Genomic DNA, 16,491 nt, shown 5'->3' on the forward strand with positions numbered 1-16,491 from the left:
GAACCTCTGTCCACTGAGAGTTTAACATTAAGATTATACAAAACGTAGAATGCAAGGGCTAGCAGAGAACTTAAAATTATCTACACTTATTTCTTTATTTCAGATGGAAAAACTGAGACCCAGTTAAATGAAACGGCGTGTACACTATGAAGCAGTTGGTGGAAGGAGTGAAAAAGTACCCTCCTCCCCACAGTCAGGCTCAGTCCCATGAAATTCGTTCCACTATGGTAGTCAGATCATATAGAGTTAGTGTCAGACAAGCCACACACACCATTAGCCCCAGGGATACTGACCGTTTCTGTGGTCTTTTAAAATTTACATGTACATTTACATTGCCAGTAGTTTTTTTTTTTGTTTTGTTTTGTTTTTTGAGATGGAGTTTTGCTCTTGTTGCCCAGGCTAGAATGCAGTGGCATGATTTCAGCTTACTGCAACCTCCGCCTCCTGGGTTCAAGCAATTCTCCTGCCTCAGCCTCTCAAATAGCTGGGATTACAGGTGCGCACCACTGTGCCAGCTAATTTTTTTGTATTTTTAGTAGAGGTGGGGTTTTGCCATGTTGGCCAGGCTGGCCTTGAACTCCCGACCTCAGGTGATTCCCACGTCTTGGCCTCCAAAGGGCTGAGATTACAGGCATGAGCCACCACGCCTGGCCTACCAGTAGGCTTTTAATATCTCAGAAGATGCATGAATGTAGAGTATCTTCTACAGGTAATTTAAGCTCTGTACATATTAAGAAATTTAAATACCAGTTATTTACATTCTGAAAGACCATTAATGAGACCACACACCTTGATGAATTCTTACCTACAGTTCCTGAAGTCATGTCAAGAGGATTACCAGTCTCTTCTTCAAAGCTCTGGACCTAAGATATCAAAATACATCAATGTCATTAGAAATTTTGTCAAATAAATTCACTTATTTTAATCAATATATAATGAGACTGGCAACTGATAAGAAGGATAAACATGAGATCCTGAACTGAAATAACTTGCAGTCTGCTGGGAGGAGGTAGCGGGGACAAGGTACCCATGATAAAGATTCAAAGAATTAAAGAAGTTGAGGAAAGGGGAAGATCACATCTGGATGGGCTGATCAATGCTTCTTCTGGAAGTTGTGCATTTGAAAGACATTTACATAATAATATTTCTATTCTAGATTGTTTTTGGCTTCCAAAGAACTTTAAGTATATTTGGAGAAAGCTAATTAGGGCTTGATAAATTTATGGAAAGTAATTCAGAAAATTTAGTTGCTATATAATGCTTAGACATTTTTTAAAATTTTAGTTTCCAAATTGCTAGAACAAAATTTATTTTTGAAATTTTTAAAGAAATTAATGAATACTTCTGTATTGATGAAAATAAAGTTATCATTAAAATAATGCATATTACTTCTAAAATAGCAATACAGCTAATTATAGAAACATGATACATAGAAAAAGAAGGTAAAAAAACAGGGCTGGGCTTGATAGCTCATGCCTGTAATCTCAACACTTTGGGAGGTCAAGGTGGGAAGATCATTTGAAGCCAGGTGGTTAAAACCAGCCTGGGCAACATAGTGAGACCCCATCTCTCCAAAAAATAAAAAGAAGATAAGAAAACAGTTACTGTTACTCCAAAAACATTTTGGAGTCTTTCTTTGAAAGTTTTCTTTTGGCCGGGCGCAGTGGCTCAAGCCTGTAATCCCAGCACTTTGGGAGGCCGAGGCGGGTGGATCACAAGGTCAGGAGATCAAGACCATCCTGGCTAACATGGTGAAACCCCGTCTCTACTAAAAATACAAAAAAAAACTAGCCGGGCGTGGTGGCGGGCGCCTGTAGTCCCAGCTACTCGGAGGCTGAGGCGGGAGAATGGCGTGAACCCGGGAGACAGAGCTTGCAGTGAGCCAAGATCGCGCCACTGCACTCCAGCCTGGGCGACACAGCAAGACTCCATCTCAAAAAAAAAAAAAAAAAAAGAAAGTTTTCTTTTATATACATTTATTCTGGATGTTGTCATGTAGTCAAATTGTTCCCTCAAAAATTTGAAGTGGGAATTTTATTCCACATCATAAAATTTCTCTGAAAACATATTTAATGACAGGACAATAGGCTGTTCTCAGGAAGTACATTAGTTTACTTAACAATTCTCCCACTCTTGGAATGTTTTCTAAATTTTGCAATTAGAAATAATGCTGAGGTGAATATTCTTGTTCATAAATCTGTATCTACCTGTCATATTACTTATTTGGAATTGATATTTGAACACTGAAAGCTGAATCAAAGAACATAAACATTTTAAACATTGTAGTACATATGGCCAAAAATGACCTCTAACCCAGGAATACACTGGAGACCATGAGAATATAGCTCAGATGTCATAAGAAAAAATTTTTAATCTCTTTTTAATCCTTCATATCTTTTTTTCAAATAAGTTACTTTATACTTGTAATCTATTAGACATACTTCTTAGCATTATTTTCACTGGAGTTGGTAACTCAAATCAGTGAGTGTCATATGCATTTTCAAATGTAATAAAAAGTTTTTGCTATGACCATTATCATGGAGAAAAATCCACTTAGGGCAATGTGAAGCACATGTTTGTCTTTTGAAAAAAAAGGAAGAGCCCTATTCATTTCAAATGAAAGCCATGTGTATTCCTGGGTTATTCCACCTGAGCCAAACTTACTAATTAATAAAAAATAAAATAAAGAAATAGTTATAGCTTTTGAAATATTCCCCACCTAATCAAGATGTTGACTGGGATTGTTTAATAATATGGTTAATGTTCTCACATGTGACTTCTAGAAATAGGATGCTTATATGCAAACAGGAGGGAAAGCTAAAAATTATTTATTATGAATATGAAGAAGCATCCTACCTTGAGTTTACATTGCACAAATTTTACAAGTATCAAATTCACTTAATGTATTCGGGAATTTAAAAAGAGAGGGACTGACTCAATTTTACTAAGTAAAATTAAATTAAAAAATGTTGATTTTTCCGTTAAAAAATCTATGCACAATTTTGTTGAAATTATACTTTTGAGAAGTGAGACAAACATTGCCAAATTCAGCTTTTAGTACAACTTTAGGGAAAGCATCATTGGTTGATTTGGAGGCAAAATTTGGCCAATCATACTTGAAATTCTGATAGCTAGATATTTAAGTACATTGGCTCTTGTTTTAAATGCCATGAAAATCTGCCAATTTCACACATATTTTTCATTTCTTATAATTAGATTTTAAAATTTGACATTGAAAAATAAATATTAAATCTGGCATTGGTTTCTGTTTAAGATATAATCTACCCAAGCTTCATTTACTCATCCACTGGTATTGAGTGAAACAAGTATTTTTTCTCCAGTGAGAATGTAATATTTTATATGCACTTTTTATTAAAAATGAAATTCAAGTAGTGTGTTCCTTTTTTATCATTTTTAGGACTATCTCTGCCTTACATACACACACAGTCTCTCACACACACAAATCCTAGAACATAATAACACCAAGATGGCTGTGAAATTTGACAGAATATTTTGTTTTCCTATGAAAGCCATCCTTAGATTAAACCAATATTGTCAAATTCTTTGGATGTTTACTCAATTAACAAATATTTACTAAGTACCTACTGTGTGCCAAAGAAACATGTGAATTTGCTTTCTTTATTTTGGTGTTGAGTGTGTTTCTACTCTCTCCCCAAATATATACTAATATGTAGTATTTTCTTGAATAATCGTAATTTAAAAATTCTTGAAAGTATAACAATCAAGGACTAACATTCTTTTCTTATTTATTTATATAAAATTTATCAAATTTGATAAATTTGATGTTTGTCTATTCCTTTCCTCTGAAATTTCAATGGCATACTAGGAACATTATTTTTCTCTAAATCAGTCTAGTTTGAAGCAGAAGAACCTTCAGGGACAATAGAGTCTGATGAGGCTTGACAATGGGTTGGAGTTTGGTGACACTTTTTGTTTGGATCCTAGCTAATAGCAGGTTGACTTCACATTCTTTTACCTTTTATTTATTTTTTATTTTTATTTTTTTTTTTTGAGACAGTTTCACTCTTGTCCAGGCTGGAGTGCAGTGTTGCGATCTCAGCTCACTGCAACCTCCGCCTCCTGGGTTCAAGTGATTCTCCTGCCTCAGCCTCCTGAGTAGCTGGAATTACAGGCACCCTCCACCATGCCCAGCTAGTTTTTGTTTTTGTATTTTTGGTAGAGATGGGGTTTCACCATGTTGGCCAGGCTGGTCTCGAATTCCTGACCTTAGGTGATCCACCTGCCTCGGCCTCCCAAAGTGTTGGGATTACAGGCGTGAGCCACAGCTCCTGGCCCACTTGACATTCTTTATAGTAATTTAACTATTGGCTTGGTAATTAAATAATCTTTGCAAGATTAAGTTTTAAAAAATTCTTTTTTTAGTGTCTTCTCAATTTATCCTCAAATCAGGGCATTTGACCAAAGGTATTTTTTTCCTCCTTTTATTATTGTTATTCATTTTAATGCTACTACTTAAATTCAGTTTAACATTTTAAGGTTCTTTAATTTTTATACAAGGCATATATGTATACAAACATACATACACATACATAGATATTAGGAACCTTAACATCTACATATTTTAAAATAATTTTTATATCTTTGTGGGATGCAGCTATGCCAATAGGCATATTCACCTGACTCAATCTTATTCTTCTTTTAAAATTGTGATTAAGCCTTACTTTCTACAAATTTCTTTATCCTCTCAGCCCCAGGCTGGCTAAGAATGCCTTTACTTGCTCCTGGAATACCCGACAATATGTCTGTGTAGTGATGTAAAGTGTATCTGTAGGGCTGTCTCTGTGCCTACCATCTTACGGTTTCAGTGCCCATCCCTGCCACTTCTCTGTAGCTCCCTTTTCAAGGCAGATTCTGCAACCTCCGCCTCCTGGGTTCTGTGCCTGGCACATAGAGGGCTCAATGGAGAAGTAAGCCCACTTTAGAACTGGCATGTAAATATCCTGCCCTACTTTTAGATAATTTAGATGAAAGGAGAGAAAAGCCTTGTTCCTCCTTTGTAATGACTTATTTGTAATTATACTAAATAACAGAGTTAACAACAAGTTAACTTCCAATCCTAGCTGCCATTATGAATAGACAGATAAGCAGACATGTATACGTATTTTTTGGAAAACAAACAAACACCTGTGAGATGTACAAGTGACAATGTCATCTAAGTGAAGATAAAAACTAGTGTAAATGAATGAAGGTAGGGATGGATGAGCAAAGAACGTGTGTGAAATGAAGGTCAAGCTATGTGAAAATCAATACATCCCAAAGCAAACAAATAAACATCATACTAACACCCTAAAATCAAGACCATACCCAAGTCCATACTGCTTTGTCTGAGGCCCTGTGTTAGACATTGTGGGGGAAATTATTTCCAACACACATCCCCGGCCCTAAAGGAGCTGAGAGTTTTTTGGGGAGACAGCACTGACACACACTCAATCTCTGACATAACGAGCTCACACTGCTAAAGCCATGAGAACACAGAGAAGAAGTGGTCAAGGTAAGTTTCACTGAGTGAGAAGTGGTTGAACTGATCCTTGAAGAAGATAAAACATGAAAAGTTAGAGAGTAGATAAAAAGCACACATACAGGTACATAAAACAATTACGCAAAAGCAAAGTCAGAAATGACCTATGGATTCAACTGTAAGCAAGAAAAAGGAAAGACATTGGAGCAAGTGAAGGCTGGTTTCCTACTAGTTTATTTCCAACAAAAGCAACTAGAATGACTTTAAATCACTAAACTGACTCAGAACACTAAGATGTAATGCTGAAGGATTAAAAGATGAAGTGGTGAAATGAAGTCTGGAAAACAAGGGTGTCATAGTGAAGGTTATTTCCCTTAGGAGGTTGGGCACATTGGTGCAACACTGACCTCTTCCATTTCAAACGAGTCTGGTCCTTTACCCACAAGACGAGACAGGCACTTGAGCTTGTTATTCTGAAATAAGTTCTCCTTCTGAGTTTTGCCCTTGACTGATCCCTCAGACACACAGGAAGGAGCAGTCTGCTTGGCTGGCATAGATGAGCAAGGCCATTGCTTGCCCAGAAGATCGCGGGGAGGATAAGGTAGCAAATCATCACAGGCTTGGAGAGACTGATGTTCTACTGACAGAGACAAATGATTTTGCTTGTGGTTGACTGAGGTTGCTGCTAGCTCTGCTCCACACTCCCATGGTTTTGTAAAGGGGATAAAAACTTCATCTTTCATCTTGAAGGACTCTGATGCCTCTGGGTTACAATCCCTCCTGATGTTCTGTTTCGAAGCTCTCCTTATGAGTTTACCCATCCTTCTTCGATGCTCTTTGGCGGCACTCACTGAGGTTCTTTGCACACTCTCTCCTCCAGCTTTCTCTTCAGCTCTGTTTGGCAGGATGCTGACGTCATTCAGCAAAGATGAGAAGGCATGGGTCACATGGTCCAGGATTTCCAGCTGTCGGAAACGGCCTGCACAACACAAGAAACAAGAAAGTTTTAGACTGGGTCTTTTTGCTGAAACTGTATTCATGTGGTAAAACTGAAGACTCAGTTAAAATGAAATTTTCAAGATAGGAAGGATATTAGGCTCTTGAAACTGAAGTTTTTCTCAGTATATGCCATTACTATTATGGAGATGATTTCCTTACGCAATAAGATTTTGCTGTGTTGTGAGGAAAGTGAACAGCTTTTATATTTAGTTGAAGATGCATAATTATATAGATTCATATATGCCTATAGTTTTTATGTATTAGGTATTAAAAACTGTAGGCAGTGGTGAATCTGTATACTAACATATATTAAAGAGTGAACCCAGTGCTATCAACATGAGGCTACCTGAATATTCCTCCATAACTCTATGTGATGTATATTCCTACCATCACTTACATCATCCCTATCCAAACTGTCACCTGAGAGTGTGGAAAGATCATGGCATATAGAGTTGGAAGGCCTGGATCCAAATCCCAGGTCAACCATTCACTGGATGTTTGAGCTCAGAATAAAATAACTAAGAGCTAAACAGTGCTAGAGCCATGCCAGGCACATAGTAAATGGCCAGTCTTTTCATCTCTCATGCATTTTTCACATCTGTCATGGTCACTAAAGCAAAACTGTGAAGACACAATGCTATGTAAGTATCAGTTGTTAAAATAATGATTATAAATGAGCAAGACTTAGGAAGGGAATATATTCTCCTCAGTCTTTCCAGAGAAGATAGTCATTAATGTAAAACCCCATTTGCCCTTCAAAACAAACCAGCTCATCAACTTGTTAAGCCTTTCTGGATGATCTGGCCTCTATCATTTGGGCCATATGCAAGTACAGTATTGACTTAATTAGCCTGTGGAAGAGACCTAATGCAGCAGGCTAAAGTGAGAACATATTGCCAGTTTGAAAAAAAAAAAAAAAACATGGAAAATATTTTTGATATCTCAAGATAATAAAACTATTGTAATACAAATGGAATATTTTGTTTTTATTACCCAGCCTCTTCTTAATCACAGTGATAGCATGTGAGGTTGCGTAACTCAGCGAAGGTCAAGGACCACATAGGTAGGCAAGGATGTTGTCTTTTGTTGTGTTTGCACCATCACAGCAATGTCCCTGACTCTCATGAGCCAGTGCCTACCTGTTTCTTTTACCTAAAAGAAGTATTGACTAATCATCCTTCTACTCCAAAAAAAGTGACAGATTTCTCCCAGAGGGCTGTGATATTTTTCCAAGACCTATAGGAACTGTGGGGTTCTGTATGTTTTAGGATAATTCTGATTACATGAAGCTGTAGTTGAAACTAAATCTCTTTTGTGATCCAGAGGGTACAATTGAATGATAATTCAACTTTTATGATTGCTTTACATCCATCCATGGCAGGTTTTTATATTTAGACTAAGACAAAAACCTACCAATTTAATTGGTTAAGTCAATTCAGAGAACACAACAGTCTGAAGCGTCAGATAAGTGTTTTCTTTTATTTTTGCCTTTGGGTAAATTGAACAATGGACTAATTGATTCTCATTTCCCAAGTTTAAATGTTTGTGTTGACTTTGAATGAGATACAATTTTCCATTCTATCTGCCAACTAGCTTTATTATTGGTTGTTTTATATTTGACCTTCTCTTTTTCCTTGAATCAAGGGTTATGTTGTAGAAATAAGAGTGCACCAGAGATCACAGAATCAGGGACCAACTCCTAGTTTCTCTATAATTCATATGTCAATTTCATTTGTGAAATATTTACTTCACAGCAGCTCAAATGCTATTCAAATATTGGTAAATGACATTGTTCTGCTGAAATAAAGGAATGATCAAAGAATTTGCATCTCTGTGCTGCTTGCAAGAGGAGATACAAAGAACAACATTAATTGCGTCTAAAAAGTAAAGAAATACTACATTTCAACACCTTCGGCTTTACATACTCGTTTAAAAAAAATATATCATTCCTGAAGTTTGAGACCATTTTACCCACATGAAAATGGGAGAAACAGGAGCTAAAATGAGAACTCCAAGTAAAGCCTCTCTTCCAGATCATTGCTTGAGAAAAACACTTTGTCTCTCATGACTTTCCTCTTAGTGAATTTATTTATTTAAAAGAATTTATTTGATAATCATAATTTTGTCAGTTCCCTCCTCTGGAATTCCTCAAACTCTGTACTATAGACAAGGTCTTCCTCAATGCCTCTCCAAGAGGCCTTTTGTATTTAAGTGGTTTGGAAATGCTGCACTGCATCCCATCTAGGAGACTGAAAGTGCATCTTAGCATATTAAATCAATCCTGCAGTAAATAAACCTATTGAGCTGCAAAGCATCTTTCCCCCAAACTGTTTGAGCACAGTACAGACACCCCCAAGAACATCCTTAGTAATGTCCTAGAGAAAAGGATTACACGATTACATTGATCACCAGCTGAAGAAATATAGCAACATGCCTGATTAACTATAAGGTTTAGACACAGTAAATCAGGAGGCATGGCAGATTAATAACTATCACTTACAGCTCAAGGTATAAACGATAGTGTTCTAAATCTCATAAATGAGGAAATTAGGGTTTCACCTAATCATTCATGGTAATCCTTGCCAGATTCCAGTTTCTCTGCCTCCTGGGTGTGTGGCTATGGTACATATTAGTGCTTCCCACCATTACTACCAGCTTTCCTCCTTCTGGGCAATTGTTAGGGTTATACATTCCCACTCACTTGGAGTTAGGTGCGGCCATGTGACTTATTTTGGCCAATGAAGTGTGAACAAGACCTGCTGTTAGGACCAGAAGAATGAAGAGCTGAGTATCGTTCTCCATTTCTACCTTTCCTTATTATTGCAACTAGTGATGTTCCAGATTAGAGGCCGTTTTCCTGAGTGAAGACAACATGGAGCAAATAGATACTCCTTTTTCCCGAACATACACACCAACTCCCACTGGACAGTTGGATGACCAAGAAATTCATCTTTTGTGTGTGAAGTCACTGTAATAGAGGGTTTGCGTGCTACTTCACACAATCTCCTCACCTACACTGTGGCCCACCTGCCCACTCATTGCCAGTGCTGAGATGTGAATGCCACGGGGACCTCCTCGCTTACCGTACAAGCTGGGGTTCTCAATGTCCATTCGCTGCTTTTGAGCTTCAAGAAAAACACGGATATTGATCCCTCTGGCTGCTGAGCCACAACCAAGGAATCTGGCTGGGATTTGCGTGCAGATGTCTGGTTCATCGGCACCAAACCCCAAATCCAACAGAAGCTCCACTGGATCTTTCTCCCAAAATTCCAGCCATTCAGGAATGCTGTGGTAAAAATATGAATATCTTTATCGAAAACCAGTTAACCCCACACCATTTTTTTCTGGTCACCTCACCCACCCAATCTCCCAGATGTTGCGTGAAAAAGGATCCTAAATAGACAAATGGTACATTCACTAGCGTTTCTATATGCTTAAAGGACTGACTGCACCCCCACTCAGGGATCACTTGCCTGTACTTTACATCCAACACTGTGAGTTTACTTAACTGGCTTCCCATTCCACAACAGGCACATGGGAAATTAGATAGGGCAGGGAGACTGCAGGACAGACGCCAGCCAGAGGCAGTGCACTGACAACCACAAAGGAGTGGTCACTGAAGGCAAGAAATGAAATAGAAAACAAAACAAAAGAAAAAAAACAACAAAAAAAAAACTGTAAACAGTAGACTCAAAGAAGGCTATTTTAAAAGAGCAACAGTCTGTAGCATCCTGAGCAACACAGATCTGTCCAGGATATCACTAAATGCAGACTACAAGAACTGATGTTTACAAATGATGATTATAAGTCCCTAGGTAGAATTAAAATGTGTTCTGTATGATTTTTGTACTTGGCTAAGAAACAAAAATACTTTTATCAACTTGATCTAGTCCACTTTGGCACTTTAAATGGTAAACATCAATTAGCTGAAAATTATATTTATAATTTTTACCAAAATTATATATTTAATTTGATTTATATGTATAAATATCTAAATTATTCAATTTTATTATAATTATATACATATTACAATTCTATATTTAATTGTTCTATTTATAAATATAAATGATTATATTATGTAAGCCAGTTCACGTCTGAACTTCGCCTAAGTTACTAAGCTAACCCAGGAGACTACGGGAGTCTTTCATGGATTCCATGGGAATCAGACCTTTTGACAAGATTTTACCAGGTTTGCTCAGCTCTTGTTGAAGTTTTTGTTTGCCTTTTCTTTACATGCAACACTAATGAGCCTATTTGGGAGAGTTTAGATAATTATAGTTCAGTGACTTCATAACTGAAATCGGATTAACTACAATTCATTTACTTAGCCATTTACACATTCAACAACAGGTAACTATCTCACTGAGGAATGCCCACTTACCAGATACAACCAGCATCATGTTCACACTTTCTTTTCCTCTTTATTTTGTGTCTCTTTTTTAAAAAACGAACTTATTTATTTTTAATTGATAAGTAATAATTGTGTGCATTTATGGAGTACAGTGTTTTATTTTGATCTATGTATATGTTGTAGAAATAGTCAAGCCAATTAAAACACTCACTACCTCACTTGTGGTGAGCACATCTGAAGTAATATTCTTTTAGCATTTTTGAAATACACAATAAGTTAATATTAACTGTGGTCACCATGCAGTGCAATTGATCACCGAAACTTATAATGTGAAGTGGAGATGGCTCCATTTGGATATCTTAATCATGGGATTAACAGGGGAATCAGGAATGCCAATCACTTGATTACACTGACACAGACACCTGAATATAAAAGAGGTTCAAGAAAGAAAAAAGTTCTGGTGAGAAACCTAAAGTTGCAAGAAAGATTTAATCTGTTATCATATTGACTTCACTGTACAAATGTTTATCCTACTCATTTATACATATATTTATTGAATATCTGTCATGTTCTAGGTTCTGTGCTAGGTACACACGGCACAAAAATGAACATAGTTCCTGCTTTCCAAAGACTTCAGTCTCTTAACCAAGAATATAAGTATCAATTGGTCATTAAACATATTTTCATGTCATCATGAAAAATCATTAACTTTTTAAGTAACATTTAATGGTGGAAGAAATTCGATATACTGACTTTGTTAAAAAAATTTTAATAGTACACATAATGCTCTCACTCCCCTCAGCTATTACCACCACCAGTCCTGATCCTCTTCCAGTTAAACCTATGTGTATCGTTCCAGACATTTTCCTATGCAGTTACATACATGTTTTACAGTTTTCATTTGTTTGCTTTATGTATTGTAACATACTGTACGTACCTTCCTATATCTTGCTTTTTTTAATCTTAAAAAATATGGCATATAGATCTTTCTAAACCAGTATGTGTATGTCTACCTATTCTTTTTATTACTATACGGAATTCTGTAAAATGAACTGACCAATCATTTATTTGTCCATTTCCCCACTGACAGATATTTAGTCTGTTTCCAATTTTACTAAGTCTTTTATATTGTTATTGCAAGATGGGGTTTGAAAATCTTTTATTCATTCTCTCATCCATTCATTCAACAAGTGCCTATTTATAATTTCATGAAATCCATTGTTGCACAGAATGATTTCTCTGGATGAAAAGCACCTGGAAATTACATACCTTTGTGGTACACTTGCAGTAGAATAGCAAGAGTTGAAACTGGTCCCTCTGGATAGGGTGGGAGTTTCTGAAAACTGATGCAAAGATCTATAGTTGGGAAAATACCAACAATGAGATGTGTTGATTTAGATAGTCTCCTGGGAGGTCATTGTGAATCTTTTCCTTCCAGAGCAAACATTTGCATTTCCTCTTAATCTCTAATAATCCCATAATGGCCACACCTTTGCAGAAGAGAGCTTGCAGTGGAGGAGCTGCTTCTGTTTTCAAGAGTGTTGTATTACAGAAGATGTGAGAATTTAAGCATTAGGTGCCCGCTAGTGCTCATTATGAAAGTGACAGAATATCTCACTTTTGACAGATGGCATATCATTGGGGAACCTTTCAGGAACACAGCTTTGCTAGGCACCAACTTTCAGGAAGAAGTTAAAATTATATGCTGAAAGAAGTACAGCCAGCCATCACTGAAGTGACTCTACATTAATTCTCATACTAGTGAAGGATTTCATATCGCATGGCTAACACTCTGTAAGTGCTGTCTCCAGTGCTCCTGTAGCCACCCATATGCATTTCTAACAAACTCCTTTACTATGGAAAAAAATGAACATCACTATCCAATAGGCCTGCTTTGCAGATCATTTGAAAGTGCTTCCAAAGAGAGTGGAATCCTGTCATAATATAGTTCAGTTTTATATACATAGCTCAGCTATACCATGGATCACATCTAGCCCCACCAAATATAATAGCCAATTGGCATATATCTAGAATTTATTAAAAATACAAGGCAGATATCAATGTTTCTGAGAAGAACAAGTTATCCTACTTGCGTTGCTGACTTTGTTCTAGCTACATTTGCTAAGAATAGCTGGGCCAGGCACAGTGGCCATGCCTGTAATCCCAGCACTTTGGGAGGCCGAGGTGGGTGGATCATGAGGTCAGGAGTTCAAGACCAGCCTGGCCAAGATGGTAAAACCCCATCTCTACTAAAAATACAAAAATTAGTCAGGCGTGGTGGTGGGTGCCTGTAATCCCAGCTACTCGGGAGGCTGAGGCAGGGAATTGCTTGAACCCGGGAGGCGGAGATTGCAGTGAGCCGAGGTCGCACCACTGCACTCTAATCTGGGCAACAGAGAGCGACTCTGTCTCAAAAAAAAAAAAAAAAAAAAAAAAAAGAATGCCCTTTACTTGATTCTGTTCTATAAAGTTGAGAAAGCGTGTTTTTCTGGATAATAAAAACTCTGGTGTTAACAGACAGTTGAGCTCCTTGAGCCTCAAGAAGAGGCAGAAGATACCCTTTCACTTATTGCCCCACCTCAGTTTTCATTAGGCCTGCCATAATTTCTTTTTCCTTCTTCGTTTGAGGGCCACACCTTATTTTGTAAGGTGCAGCACAGCAACCCAGAAGCAGCCTGCCCTTGGATCCAAGGAGAACCATCACAGGGTCACTGTTGTAATAAAGCCTGGAAGCATGAGGTGGTCACAGAACCTGGCTCTCATTTTCCTCTTCAACAAAACGAGAGTTGCCTGAGAGATTTCTGTGGTCTCTTATAGCTCTATGATTCTATGAGTAGCAAAAACAACCAATCCTGCAAGGAGAAAAATCTGACAAATAGCATCTTAGGTGTGAATTGGTAGCAGCAGGGGGATGCAGTACTGCAGATTTGGTTTACAACTAGTTGGAATTACCCTGAAAATGCGAGGGTGTACAAAAGCACAGGAAGCAGAGTTCCTAACCTGAAAGAGCTCATAGTGTATTCTAGTGGTTTGTAAAAGAGTGTGGCTGAAAAAGTCATCTGAAGAACATGCACAAATACAGATTTCTGGATCCTACCTCCAAATGATCTGGTTCAGTAGGTCTAAGGTGGGGATTGGGAATTTGCATTTTGATGAAGTTCCCCCATAATGTTAATGCTGGTGTTCTGGGCACCACACTTGAGACCTAGTGTTTTCTCCAATGAAGAGACTCTCACTGCTTTCTACCTAACACTGGAAATTGTATATATTATTGTACAGTAAATAGAATAATAATCAATTACTTCAGCAAAATGAAAATATTGAATGTAACTGTTTTTATAAACAGGCCCTTATGAACAGTTGCAGTACAGTAGAATGTCATTTATGCATATGTCCTAATTAAATTTCCCCCTACATCAACATTTGTTGATTTAATTTGCTCACAATTTTATGATTTTTAAAGAACCTCTATTTCTCTCAAAGCTGATGTAAACATTCTAGGCACTGCGACTAAACCAGTGAACTTTCACGAGATCCCAAGAGCCATGGCAATATTAAGAAAACTTCCCTACTTCTATATTATTCAGCAAAGGTGTGGCTGTAAAATAATGGCATGAAGTAACACTGATTCTGCTACCTACCTCATGTAGTCTTTCACAGTCATTTGAACCATCCCTTGTTCACACAAAGAAACTGCAACAACAACAAAAAGTAGAGGGGAACTTTATTTTGCTTTATCTTCTGGAAGATTTTCTCAACCCCAAATGAAACCAAGGTAGAATTGAATTTCCATATCCAAGGTTATATAGGCATGAAATACAAGGCATCTCTGTAGTGAATAGACAGAATGAAATTAATGACCACATTGTATGACAAACACGTGAAGAAATGTACTGCCTCAATGGAGAGGGAAGTCAGTGCTAAATGGAGTATTCAGCAAAGGTTTAATGGAGGAAGTGGTACTTGTCTTGGATTTTTAAGAATGGGAGAATTTGATGGCTGGAAAAGAGGCATTGCCCTTAAAAGAGGTATTGCCCTTAAAGAGAAAAAAGATGTCTATAGCAAGTGCAAAGCAGAGTGCTAGGGGTAGTCTGATTAGCTCATAGGGCATTTCGGGATGCTCTCTCGTGATACAGGAAGCTGTGAAGCAAGTGTGGGGACAGGCAAAAAATAATACATAAAGGGCCCAGCATGTATTAAGCATATTCCCTTCATTTGTATCATCGAATCCTTCCAACAGCCTTATAATTAGAACCTATCCTCATTTTTCAGATTAGAAACTGAGATTCACAGAAGTTTAGAAATGAGCCCTTGGTCACACAGTCCAGTAGTGCATCTAGGAATTTATTCTTACCTTTATTATTGATTGCAGCAATAACATTGACTATTTATTTAGTACTAACTTAGTGTGAGGCAATGTGCTAAGCATATTACACACACAATCTCTTGTAATTCTCACAACAAATCCCTGAAATAGATATTATTTTAATATCTTAACCACTTAACACAGAGGAAAACCGAGGCTGAGAGAGATTAAATAAATTTCTCATGGCTAGTAGGATGCTGCAACTTATTTTAGCTTGTTGTTGTTGTTTCTGTAACACCACACTGCCAACAGAGCATTTTATAGCTTATTTGAAAGACAGAAAGAGGAGTCTCTATGTATGTATCAGGACATGAAAATCACAAAAGGTTTTTCAGCAAACAAGTAAATGTGAGAAAGATGATGCTCAATGTTCATTTGCCTGATAGTGGTGCTGAAGACAGAATAGAGGAAATAAATATTGGTTATCAGAGAGGCTTATTCAGGGGCCTTTGCAAGATTCAGACCCTGTATCATGGTATAACATGTGGCTGACACCTGCAGAAGAAAATGCTTAGAATATGGGCAGATTCCTCAGAAGGTTCACCAGTATTCTTATTTCTGCTTACTTGTTGCTCTCCTGGGTGCAAATGTGTGACATGTGTGAAACTGGGAAGTGTTGCCACGCTGTATTTCTATGAGAACATAAAGATTTTTACCGTAAGAAAGATAATAGAGATTAGGAGAAATTTTGGAAAAGCAATCCTGAATGATTTAAACATATGAAATAATACTGAAGAGAATAAAGGGCTAGGGTTCTTGTCTGAGTAGAGGGTCTATGAATAGACCACAAGTATCTGTGAATTTGTCTCTAAATGCCAAGTTTTGGGGGTGGAGATAAGAATACCCATCATTTTGAGATTTTCAAAAGGCTTAGTGACCCTGTTAAATGGAAACAGAAGACTGGTCTAGAAGGATAAAGACTGGAGATGTATTACTGACTTGCAAGTAAATAGTGAATTTTTTTTTTCAGACAGTTCGCTCTGTCACCCAGACTGGAGTGCAGTGGCGCGATTTCAGCTCACTGCAACCTCCGCCTCTCGGGTTCAAGTGATTCTCATGCTTCAGCCTCCTAAGTAGCTGGGATTACAGGCGTGTACCACCATGTCCGGCTAATTTTTTGTATCTTAGTGGAGACGGGGTTTCACCATGTTAGCCAGGCTGGTCTGGAACTTCTGGCCTCAAGTGATCCACCCGTCTCCATCTCCCAAAGTGCTGAGACTACAGGCCTGAGCCACCACACCTGGCAATAGTGGATTCTTAACTAAGCTCAGAATA

General features: G+C 37.6%; 1 protein-coding gene across 1 annotated transcript in view; it reads right to left on the bottom strand.

Moving 5' to 3' along the window:
- ITPRID1 (ITPR interacting domain containing 1) overlaps positions 1 to 16,491 on the bottom strand; it is a 95,385-nt gene that overhangs the window by 63,397 nt on the left and 15,497 nt on the right. The window contains exons 4-8 of the mRNA XM_033193441.1: positions 14,492 to 14,543; positions 12,120 to 12,206; positions 9,583 to 9,785; positions 5,908 to 6,479; positions 806 to 863 (exon numbers count right to left, since the gene is read on the bottom strand). Of these exons, the coding sequence (XP_033049332.1) occupies positions 806 to 863; positions 5,908 to 6,479; positions 9,583 to 9,785; positions 12,120 to 12,206; positions 14,492 to 14,543 (972 nt within the window). The remainder of the gene's footprint in view (positions 1 to 805; positions 864 to 5,907; positions 6,480 to 9,582; positions 9,786 to 12,119; positions 12,207 to 14,491; positions 14,544 to 16,491) is intronic.

The sequence above is a fragment of the Trachypithecus francoisi genome, unplaced genomic scaffold (genome assembly GCF_009764315.1).
Source record: "Trachypithecus francoisi isolate TF-2019V2 unplaced genomic scaffold, Tfra_2.0 Lachesis_group4, whole genome shotgun sequence".
NCBI lineage: Eukaryota > Metazoa > Chordata > Mammalia > Primates > Cercopithecidae > Trachypithecus > Trachypithecus francoisi.